The sequence below is a fragment of the Dipteris shenzhenensis genome, chromosome 20, assembly GCF_047967505.1.
Source record: "Dipteris shenzhenensis isolate YYH24624 ecotype China chromosome 20, Dip_SZ_1.0, whole genome shotgun sequence".
NCBI classification, from domain to species: Eukaryota; Viridiplantae; Streptophyta; class Polypodiopsida; order Gleicheniales; family Dipteridaceae; genus Dipteris; species Dipteris shenzhenensis.
The window spans coordinates 38,099,547-38,111,272 of record NC_141615.1 but is presented as its reverse complement, the minus strand read 5'-3'; the positions used below and the strand labels follow the sequence as shown (position 1 = coordinate 38,111,272).

Sequence of the window (11,726 nt, the reverse complement as noted above, 5' to 3'; positions counted from 1 at the left end):
AGTTGGAATCTCGATCACCTTTAAAGGCCACAGACAAATCAAGAAGACCTAGACTACTTAGGAACCTCTTCCCACTTATCCTCGATCCAAGCTTTGGAATCACATCCAAGAGTCAAATTCCAAACATGAACTTGATGCCGTTATCTTGTCATTCACGAGCGTTAAAGTTCACATCAGTAGCTATGCCAGGTTCCACGTTTCAAGATTCTGTTAAACGAGCTTAGCATGAGTTTTGTTCTTTACAAAGATCAAGCAAGCATGCTTTCTTGGACTCCATTTGAGCCTAGACACTCGTAGCACCAATGGACATATTTAAGTCAACGAAACCAAGAAAACAACAAAAAAATCTAGTGATCATAATAGGTCTAGCTACTACAAAGGCTCTTGTGGATATGAGGGAGTGGCATGTGGTTGCTTGACCTCACACTTGATCACGCTCCATAATCATCGAGGTGACACAATTAGTAGTGGGTGAACCAAGGTGGCACTTAAAATTTTTGTTTAAAAATTACGTGGGTTTTGTCCTTGTTCATATTCCTTTTGAGTGCTTGACAATTGCCACTAGTACACCAAGATAGTGTTATTTGGGACACCAACCTTTACCATGCACCAACCCATATCTTCTAATGATGGACCCACCCGCCTTACCATGCACCCACCTATACCTTCTACTGATGGAATTTGCCTCTAAAAGTGCCAAGCATTCGGCTACACAATTTATGCTTATGTATGGATACTAGGCTAGGTCACCAATTACATTGGGCCTTGATAATACGAAGGTAGGGATAACTAAATGTTTCTTGACAGAAAGAAAGAAATGTTACAACACAGACTATGCTCCATAAGACTTCTTCAAGATCCTTCGAGTGAGCATCTTAGATGCACTGGAGTATTTCAGTCATAGGTTTCAGACCTTGAGTCTGCCTGCTAGAGCACTCAAATCTGAGCTTTTTAAGCTGCCTGTGTTTTTTTATATGCATTTTAATAAAATTTCTTCTTATTCCCGCAAAAAAAGAAGAAGAAATGCTACAACATACTCTACTTTCTTACATTCAAGGATATTAGTTTGTGTTTAACCAATGCGATTTCAGATTTCCATCTTCTGCATTTTGAATTTATACAGTAGTTGTCCTTGTTTTACAGTCATTTATACAACTATACGTCAAGCATCGTTGACATAAAACATTGCTCTATAAGGCCATCAAATATCTCTTGCTTTTGTTGGCACACTGCCAACTTAAGCTAGCATGCAAAAATAGTTCCTCCAATTTACAAGAACATCTCACCTCTGATCTGAAAGGTACAGAAAGGAAGTAGTGTGGTGGATGTCACAATGGAAGACCAGCTTTTATGCCAGCTTATTCAACACAGTCTGTATCGCTTCAGAGCTGAAGCTCACCTGGGTCATCACAATGTTTGGGCTTTCCGATGGAACCACATCTTCCGTGTGATAGCTGTAACTGCCACGGAGAAGATTATCACACCCACCTTCAACAATGCCCTTCAAGATAACTGTTTTATGAACACCCGAAAGCAATTCCTCATAGTCTGTGTCCCCAGTCTCTCCCACAAAAACGTACATATTGTGGAGGTCTGTTCCCCATCGAACGAACAAATACCTGCACAAGCAGTCCTCACAATACCAGATTCCAAATTTGTGTTACACACAATAGAGTATCCGTACCCATTACCCAACAAAAGGGGAGGAAAAGAAGAAAAAATTATTGTGCATTCATACAAATATGTCACCTTAGAGCCTGGGCCCGTGATGCTAGTAGTGGCAAAACATGCAATTTTGATTCGTTTCTGCAGTAGATTACATGACCCCTCAACCCACGCATTCTCAACTTCTTGCGGAGATCTTCCACGTTTGGTACCTGTCCAAATTTGAAAAATAAGTAATTGAATTCTGCAACTGGTTTAGAAAGGCAAATCGACTTGTGCTAACGACAAAAACACGAGAGAGCAAAGATTTTGCTTACTTTTGTCGAACCTTTGACTTTAAATGCAAGACAGTGAGAGTTTGTATTCTTCTGATCCTCTATAATAGCATGGTCTTCCTTGCTGACAATCTCACTCCCTTCAAGATTCAGTATTTTAGCCAGAGTCTTTTTCAAACCCTCTCCACCCCACCTGTACTCAATATGAGTGGTATAATCTGAATCTGCAAAGAACTGTGATGCTGATATGTTCGAAACATCCTGTGCATGGCAGGCTGGGTAATAAATTTCACTACCGCTGCTGCAGATCAGTGCATCGAAATCATTTTGCAATCCACCAACCTTTAAGATTTCTGCTGTTTCTGAAAATGATAAAGCTGTAGAAATAATAAAACCAGGTGGACGTGAAAATTGGTGAAGCCTAGTCGCTCTCATGATTTCTTTTATGACATGAATTAGACCAACCCCAGGTCTTCCGTCGACATCATATGCATCCACGGCTATTACAATTATCTTTCTTTTTCTTCGAAGAAATGGCACTTTAGTAGCCATATTGCCATTGCTCAAACCAGCCTTGTCACCAGATGAGCCTCTATTGAAATCATTGTCCTCAGGCGGGGCCTCTTTCCGAGTTTTCTCTGATTCCTGCTTGAAGTCTGAAGCAACGTTGCAACCATGTTTGTCTCCATTATTCACAGCCTTATCTGTGTCAAAGTAGTCTACTAATCCATTCCCTGAGATCTTTTCATCGATTGAAAGACGCAAAGACATATCATGAACATCCCTTAAAGAGTCCTCTTGTGACTCCCCATCCATTTGTCCATCAATACTACTTTCATCTTGCCAATGAGGATGCCTCATCCTACAGAGTGCAATACGAGCCAAATACGTACGGCAATGTTGTGGCCAGGAAAATAAGTGGATGTTTTTCAATCCATTGCGCCTGCATTCTGTCCATAAACTTTTATCTGATACCAGCTTCAACAAGGCATTTGATATATCCTTCTGATCGTGAGGATCTACCAGCAAGCCATTATTCAGAGCCTGAAATTGACCACGAAAGGTTTGTCTTAATCTGCAGAAAAAGAAGCAGAGCACAGAAAATCCTAGTAGCAAGTGCAAGGTACTCTAAAAGCATCCCGTGAGTTTACAGGATTGACTACATACTTTGTTGATGTCAACTGGACCTCCATTTCTAGTTGCAACCATGGGTACACCATGAGCAGCGGCCTGCCCACAGACAATACCGATCACTTTCCAAAGACGAAAGTTATAATTAAAATCATAAACTGCACAGAACATGCAATAGACTTACCTCAATGAGGGTGAGACCAAATGGTTCTACCAAAGCAGGATTAACAAACACACCCTGTCCATCAAGGAAACGGAAGAATGTTCTCAGTTCATGAAGCCCACATATATAGACTTTCATTCCCTTGATGGTTTGCAAGTAAAGGGAGTCAACCATGTACCTTGGTTCTTGCGGTGAGACGGTAAATGTCGGCAACATCTGCCTGCTTGTGATGCTTTGGATATGCCACAAGTCCATATAGATCGTATTTGTCGATGAGCTTCAGGACAGTCGTGAGAACGGTTGCATTTCCCCCTGACATTTCATCGATATCATCTCGGTTGCCCATAATCAACGTCTGAGCAGAGTGGACAGAAGTACTTAGAGGTGTTAGTATAAAGAGAGAATTATGCATTTGCTCATGCATGTTCTGAGAAGATCCCGCAAGAAGAACAAACCAAATTGGCCAAGTCCCTGAGTGCTTTGCACTCTCCAAAAGCTTTTACTAGCGTCGTTATATTTTTCTTGGGATCTGGACGAGCAAGAGCTAGGATGATTGGTTTATGTGGATTGTTGAAAAACCGTTTGATCTGCAAAATGAGGCACCTTCAGAAAAACAAAATATTAAATCTTTCACAACATCTATGACTTCATCATTTTACTCCCACTACAAAGAACTTTACCTCTGACCAAATTGGAGGTTCTGCACGTGGTGACACTGGATCTCCACCTGACTGAGCTAGTTCAAACTCACCCTCCCCAGCTTCAGCAGCATCTGGCGAAACCACACTACTGAAATCCATTCCAGGGGGAATTACCTACAACACAAATCAAAGACAAAAGAGCTGTATTGCTCCTGCTGTAGCTCGCTGAATGGACAGGATTGAAACAGTGGACAAGATTCGTCAACTCACCACCATGCGTGGCATGTAGCGTCCATGGCAACTCACATTCCGTCTTGATCTGGCCCTCAAAATCTTTTCAACTCTGACATCAAACCCGTCATAGAGTCCCCACTGTTCCTCAATTTCTTGGTGTGTGCTCGTAATAACAAGCTCAGCAGCATCAAGAGAAAGTTCTTCTCCCTCAATACGTCGTGCAATCTTGTAGGTAGAATTGATGTCTTCTTTTGATTGACGCCCCTGCTTGAGTATCTGCTCCATCTTGTTCCGACCAAGAGAGTGCCCAGTCAAGACCATAGGAACATTCAGTGCACCAGACAATAGGGAAGCAATATCTCCGGCATCAGCATAATGACCATGAATAACATGGGGCCAAACATATTGTTCCCCACCATTTATTTGATCACCTAAAACCTTTGCCATGTTGAGTATATGAATTAAAGAACCATCCACAAATTCTTGAATATGGGGCCACAGTAGTTCTTTGCGAAGATATAGATCCCGTGGTCCACACGGGATTCGCACAATGTAAGCACCACTACTTTCACCATCGCCACTGATATCAACCTCATTAGATATTTGTGTCAGCATCTCTGTTGGTTCACCATAACTCCAATCTACATCTGGTGAAGCAATTTGGCGTGTCAATAAATCTACCCGGTAGACTTCTGGCATTGATGCCAAAGCCCTCGCCAATTCTACAACATATTTCACCTGCCATCAAATATTACAATCCTATTGAGAAACAAAGGGCTACAGCCATCGAATGAATACAAAAAGGGGGTCACATCTCATGATATGTCCATTAGCTTTTGTACTATACCTGACCACCAGTATCTGAATCTCTACCCAGCTCCATGTTCTCACCACGTACAAGACCATGCACACTGGAGGGAGTGTGGAAACATATCACAAATAAGCAATAGTGTGGCTTCCATGCAGGACATAACAGCATACAAGGAGGTGCTGCGTTTTAAGTGCAGTCCATTGGAGAAAGCTTAGAAAGCTTTGCAGCTACAGGTTCCCTATGCCCCTCAAGTGTTGTAATTAAAAGGTTAATTTAATTTGTACATTAGAGAATTAACATTGATGCCGAAAAGTTGTTCCCTTCCTATGAAGACGGAAAAATAACAAGCATGACTCAACATTTTTAGCTTTATCCCTCTATATGTACATTAAACATGCCTAGAATATGTCCCTCCCAAAACTAGAAACATGGTTGAGTTCATCAGCTATCACAGGCATCTTATTCGAAGCTTTGAAGAGCATCTTGATGGCAAGCTTCATGCAAGGCTTTACCAAACGGAACAACAAGGCCTAGCATTGACCTTTCAGTTCCACCAAAAAGACACTACCGTTACTAGAATCAACCTCAAGTTTTGGAGACTCCTGAATTAAATACGTGTCACAGAAGGTCCACGATCGTATGCACAACCGAAAGATACCTGATTAGCACAATGTACAAACATTTTCTCCTCTGTGACTGCTCACTTGGTATCTCCAAATCTGAATAGTTTCTCAACATCTTTGGTACAACCCCTGCTAAGCTTAAGTCTGGATCAACCTTCTCCCCTTCTGATAATTCTTCGGACAATTCTTCTGCGGCAACTCTGTGGCCTTGTTCCCTTTCAACTCGAAGACAATCGAGCCTTTGTGTAGCTTCCAATTCAGCCTACAGCATAAATACAAGATACTCACATATGTTCAAAACAGATCAACACAACAACGGCGCTTCCTGAATAGTACCTTCTGTAGCAATATTTTACAAAGAATACATCGACAATATTTTGTCACAATATTATATCTCACTATTGCGCTTTCAAATCCTATATAAACATTCATTCCTACAAGATGCTCACATATTGAAAATTTGTTTATAATAAAAGCGACTCAAGTACCAACACACTTAAAGCAGTCTCATCCAACGTTTGTACAATCGGAACTCGAGCTAGGAAGCCGTTTTAGGTGGGACCACAAAACCACGAAACAAACCTGTTTCTTTCTCCGAGTCAAATGCCAAATTCTCCAGCACAAGTTCTCCATCCGGTTGTTTCGCTCTTGAGAATTCCTCATGGCAGTCACCTGCGACAAAGACAAAAATTCATTAACAAACGCCAAAGCGCTTCTCTTATCTCTTGCAAACTTCAGGTTTTTGCTTACTCCGCGCGAGAGGATCGATTACAAGGGTTAAGATTAACCGAATATACGGCATGGACGAATACGTTGCATCATTTCTCTTGCAAACTTCAGGTTTTTGCTAACTCCGCGCGAGAGGATGGATTACGAGGCTTAAGATTAACCCATATACGGCACGGACGAATTCGTTGTATCATTTCTCTGCGGCTTTTAATCCGACAACGACAATGTTCACGCTCGCCGAGTTTGCATACATTGTCGACTTTCGCCGAGCTTGCATACCTTCATCCATGTCCGATACAGGTCAAGATCATCGTATCCCGTGACGACCTCTTCGACAAAATATTTAGTTGGGTTGAAGTACGCAGGTTCACGCACAGTAACTGGCGAGCGGCACTCCTCAATTCCAACTCCGGCGTCAAGGATAGCCTCCAGGTAGCCATTTATCCATTCGTTCCCAGCCATATCTGTTCGGTTCTGTGCGACGTTGGCTACGTTGGCTACGAGCTATGCTCTGTCCCCAAAACTATTCGGAAGAATTGTAGCGGAGTACGACGTGGTTGACTGTTTCAGAATACAGGCAATCTACAGATGCGGGATTGTTGTTACGGAGCGTTTGCAGGCAGGGAATAGCGCAGCAGCACTAGAGGATGTTGGATGGAAATCTGAGGAAGAAAGGGAGGTTGAAGCAGATGATAAGTATAGAGGCGGGACTGATGCGGCGACTGCAGTCTTACAATTCACTCTTTTTTGCGTTCATTCAGTACTGAGGCCTTCGTTGATGCTAGCCATATAAGAGAGGTCGATAGAGAAGGAGGAGAGGCAAAGATGATCAAAAGGGACGAGCTACGACTACGTGAGCGCTGCGCAGCAGCTAGCTAGAGCTACAAGCTGGTGAGCCCAACAATTGAAGCAGCGACTGGTGACTCATTCATGATTAGTTCGGAGGTTCATTGAGAACAAACGAACGAAGCAACGAATGAATAAGAGAGGGAGAGGATGAATGAGTGGAGGCAATGTATGGGAGGGAGCGGTGGTGTTGGAGGATCTGTGGAAGGAGAAGCAGAAGGAAGGGGACAAGAGGAAAGGAGGAATTGGGTTGTGGGGAGGAGGCGAGAGGCGAAATGGGTCGAAGAGATTGGAGGGCGAGGGGCTCGGCAGAGGCGATGGGCAGCTGAGCTTTTTTGGAGCTGGGTGCAGGTCCGCCATGAAAGCTCAGAGCTTCCAAAGCTTTTCACGTTTCACCCATGCAACCAAACCTTTCACCTTTACAAACACCACCACCCCTCCCCATTTCATTAGCCATCCCATTCGAAATTTAATTATTACCTCCTCCTTTTCCCCTTTTTTTTTTTTTTTCCCCCAAAACTTGCCTCTTTTCTAAATTCGGTGACTTCTATAACACACACCTGCCACCGCCCCTTTCCCATGTATTTTACCGGCTCGAACATTCATTCCACCGGCTACAGCCCGTCTCCTTCCCCGGCACTTGGCAGTCCGTCCAAGCCCATCTCTGTAACCGGCACGTGTCAGTCGCCAACATCCTGGATTTTACCGGCTCGGCGCTTTTCTACTGGCTACAGCCCTTCTCTCTGACTGCACGTGGCAGCCTTTCCTAGTTCAAACCGAACTTCCTGAACAGTGGGCCGCCGCCAATCACCAGTCGCCCTCACCGCCACGCGGCACTGACGTGGGTCCCACAAATAATTGGAGGCTGGCCGCTCTCTTCTGTTAAAGAAAACTGCCCAATCTTTTTATAAATTACTTTTTACCTTTAAGGCCCCCTCCATTATTGCTGCGCCGTGTTTAGAAGCTTTTTTTACACCCTCAGGCATCACCCTTGGTATATTCGTCTCATTGTGATAACTCCTTTCCTTTAAGATCTAAGGGTGTCTACACACTTGGCCCACCGTGGGCATGCCCAAAGTTCATGGATGGGCAAGATTGCCCGCCCATGGTGGAGATGCATTGAATGAAGGTTGGGCACGCTTAGGCGCCCATATTGCCCTCATAGGCCACCCCCATAACCCCCTAAAACACCTTCGCACTGGGGTTTTTCAGTAATTGGGCAGTCCCCATAGCCCATCGTGAGGCAGCCCTACAACCAACCTCACGACCTTCCAAAGAGGATTGGGCAAAGCTTGGGGGTACCCTCACACCTCCTACACTAGATGCTCTGCTGCTTGCAGTGAGGGGAGGTAGAGAGGCTAGCTTGCATTAACCGGTTGTGAGCAGGTTTTCACGGATGGGTATCGCCTTTATGGGGACACCTTCCCTCCATCTGACAGCAACCTGCAAAGATGGACTCCTCATCACTTACATAATTCATTCTCAAACTTATTTGCCTCTAAAGTAGCATCTTTCCTTGTCCACGGAGTCATGTGCTCTTGTACAAAATGAAAGGACATTAGTATCAGCCTTTCTCACCCCAAGATTCTTACTTTTGAAACCCACCCCTTACCAACCAAGCCAAATTTGTCCAACTCTAAACGCCACTTTCTCTCTCGTGAACTTAAGATTCCAAGCACTTCAATCATGCACATCATGAGACCATATCCTTTCGTATCATTCCACCTCGAATGCATGCACCTTATTACTCTGATATGACTATACATGCACCTTATTGCTCTGATATGACTATACATGTTTACTTCCCATGTACCTTTTACTACCATGTTCCAAACACAATCATTTGGAATGAGTTGCTCACCAAAATGTTGGGAATGAAGGCTACAAACTTTATCTAGCCAGCCTTTAAGCTTGGCCATTTTCAAAGCCTTTTTCTTAAAACACTACGTTTGTTATATACTTTAACGTCTTTGAATCACACAATCTTAAGATATCTCCAATCTACCTCCATTCAAATACACTCTTTAACTTTGTATCATAGCAATGTTCAACTTTATGGACATTTATCTTCCTCTGTAATTATTGATTTAAAATGGATTGCTTCATCATATACCACACAATTGAGACATTGTGTGCATAAGATAGATCCCAATGATCAGTACGATTCCTTCGCGTGCTAATTGTCTATTTCATATGCTCACAAAAAATATTGCATAAACCTCCCATTATCCAAGTTAGGACATAAACCTACTTTTTGAAAGCACTAGTATTGGGCATCCTTTCAATAAATTACAACAATGTTTGACAAAGCATACCCTCTACTTGCCCAATTAAATGTAATGTAATAGAAGTATTCCAACAAAGTGCGAGATGACATGCATAAATAAGCATCAACTTACACTAAAGAACTAGTGATTTTGACCACCCTTGAAGTCAAGTTACCTTTGGGTCCCTAATCTTGAAGGGAGGGGCCTTATGTCTAGATACACTTCATCCCTCAGCTAAAGGGAGACATATTCATGTAGTAATAATGCATTGTGTTGCCATAAGTCCAAGCCATCTTTTTTTGCAATTGCCACGATGACCTAGTCTCAATATCCTACCACAAGAAAAGGCATCACATACTTTGCAACATATGTCCTTGGTCACAAGGTAATGGGGGGTGTGTGTGTGTGTGTGTGAGGCCTAAGGATCCACTCCTTGGAACATGTCGTGCTTCTGCAAACTGGTATCCTAGTTAAAAAGCATTTTTACATTAGAATGAAGTACGAAATACATAATGAGGTGGGAAACACTTTTGCATTTACAATCTTCATTCGGAGAAATGGAGAGCAAGAGAGCATTGGAGGCATTGAACTTTTTGGTAGTTGTGCTGCTGAAAGCATATTCCAATGTTGAGGACGATTACCTCTGGGTCATTGTTCGCTTTGGTGTAGCCATTTTTGGTGAGGTTCAAGGAATTTTTTGTAAATAGGTGTGTTGCATGACCCATAACTTATGCATTTCTCAACGGAATTTGACAAACTTTGTCTTCAAGTTGTAGTGCACATTCGAAACTTGAACATGAGACCAAAAAATTATAGAATAACCATTTCAAATGAGATCGTTAAAGGATTACAAGTGCTATGATGCATGTGAAGCATGCATCTTAAAGAGTGTAGGATATAGCAATTTATTCAAAAACGTCAAAATTTTATTTTGTACATACATGCAACCAAGTAATCATTCAAAATTACACTATGTCAGCTTCTCCTCAACCCAAAGACACACCTAAATGAGAGCATTAGGTATGGGTTAACGGGCCTCCAATGTTGTGCCAAAGTGATGCACACCCATTTGAGGGAACACTCCATAACTTTTTTTCTATTTGTTGAAAACCAAAACAGATTGAAAATTTGAAATCCAAACTAGTGGGACTACTGCACGGTGGTCTTAAAACAATGATAGCTATTGATATTGGTATCTAGATTCATCCTAAAATGGAAGAAGTTGAAAATGTGCAATTTGTTAACATGTGCAAAAACCTTTTAATAAATCCAACACTATTTACAATTTTGAATTGTTTCTTTTTCATGTACTTGCTTGCTATATGGCTCATAAGCATGCCAAAGGTCATTGCATTTCATAATACACACATCAAACCCAATAGCATGCCCTTTGGAATCTTTGTGTTTTGAAGCATTTTAGGCCACATTGCACTTGTTTGGAATATCCAATTCTGATGACGTGTATCGCTCGAAGGGGGAAACTCGGTGGCAGAAAATTTCACCACTCCCATGAATTTTGAATTTTCACACCTCCTGTCCATAGAATCTTGGAATATTAAGTACTTGCAACCTATCCCGCCCTATAAATGCCCTGCGACCTGCGCGCACCTCAACGTGACCTTGCACAAACTTTGGTTTGGCATTGTTGTCTTTTGGGTAAGTCGTATTCTATTCTTCGCTCACCTCACAAGCTAGCTTCTCTTTGTTTTGGAGGGTCTATTCTGGACTGATCGTCGCCATGGCGTCAATGGCAATATGTAGCTCACCATGGCTTGCAAGAGAAGCAGATAAAGGCTGCGAGACAAGAAAGTTGAAAAGCTTGGTCAAGGCACAAGGAACAAATTGTGGGTTGAGGAAAGCAATGGCACGACATTGAAACAGAAATGGCTTGGCAACGGAAGACCCTTTTGCAACGTTTGCGAAGGAGAAACAATGATAAGAAAGAATATCCCTTGCAGACCAACCACATGAAGCTATTGCAGATGCACACATTTGATTATTGCCGAGCTGTGGTGTCACGATTGATGGGAGTGTTCAAGGCAGCAACATTAGGCCATTCATGTGAATACCAGTCTCGAGTCTTCACAAGCTTTAGCATGCACCCTAAATTTCGTAGAGTAACAATCCTACCAACACCTCAAGAGATGCACGCCCAAGAGGTGATGCTCTCTAACTTGAGAAATGGCCTACAGAAAGTGAAAGGGGTGCACAACTTAGATCAAATAGCTACAAAGAGGGTGACATTAGCTATGTTGGTGTTCCTGAAACAAATGAGAAATGGCTTGGGCACACAATGTCGAAGTTATTGTCAATTAGAAGGACCAACGTGGCTCCAGCGTTG

General features: G+C 42.6%; 1 protein-coding gene across 1 annotated transcript; it reads right to left on the bottom strand.

The window, feature by feature from the left end:
- Positions 1-1,096: 1,096 nt before the first annotated feature.
- Positions 1,097-7,496, bottom strand: LOC147889622 (putative sucrose-phosphate synthase 2). Its single transcript, XM_087391690.1, has 13 exons — positions 6,552-7,496; positions 6,126-6,215; positions 5,579-5,805; positions 4,957-5,020; positions 4,146-4,847; positions 3,915-4,049; positions 3,690-3,821; positions 3,413-3,589; positions 3,256-3,309; positions 3,108-3,170; positions 1,983-2,984; positions 1,750-1,877; positions 1,097-1,619 (listed from the first exon to the last, which is right to left on the bottom strand). Exons 1-13 carry the CDS (start codon positions 6,732-6,734, stop codon positions 1,349-1,351), a joined length of 3,228 nt encoding a protein of 1,075 aa, XP_087247816.1. The 5' UTR covers positions 6,735-7,496; the 3' UTR covers positions 1,097-1,348.
- Positions 7,497-11,726: the final 4,230 nt, after the last annotated feature.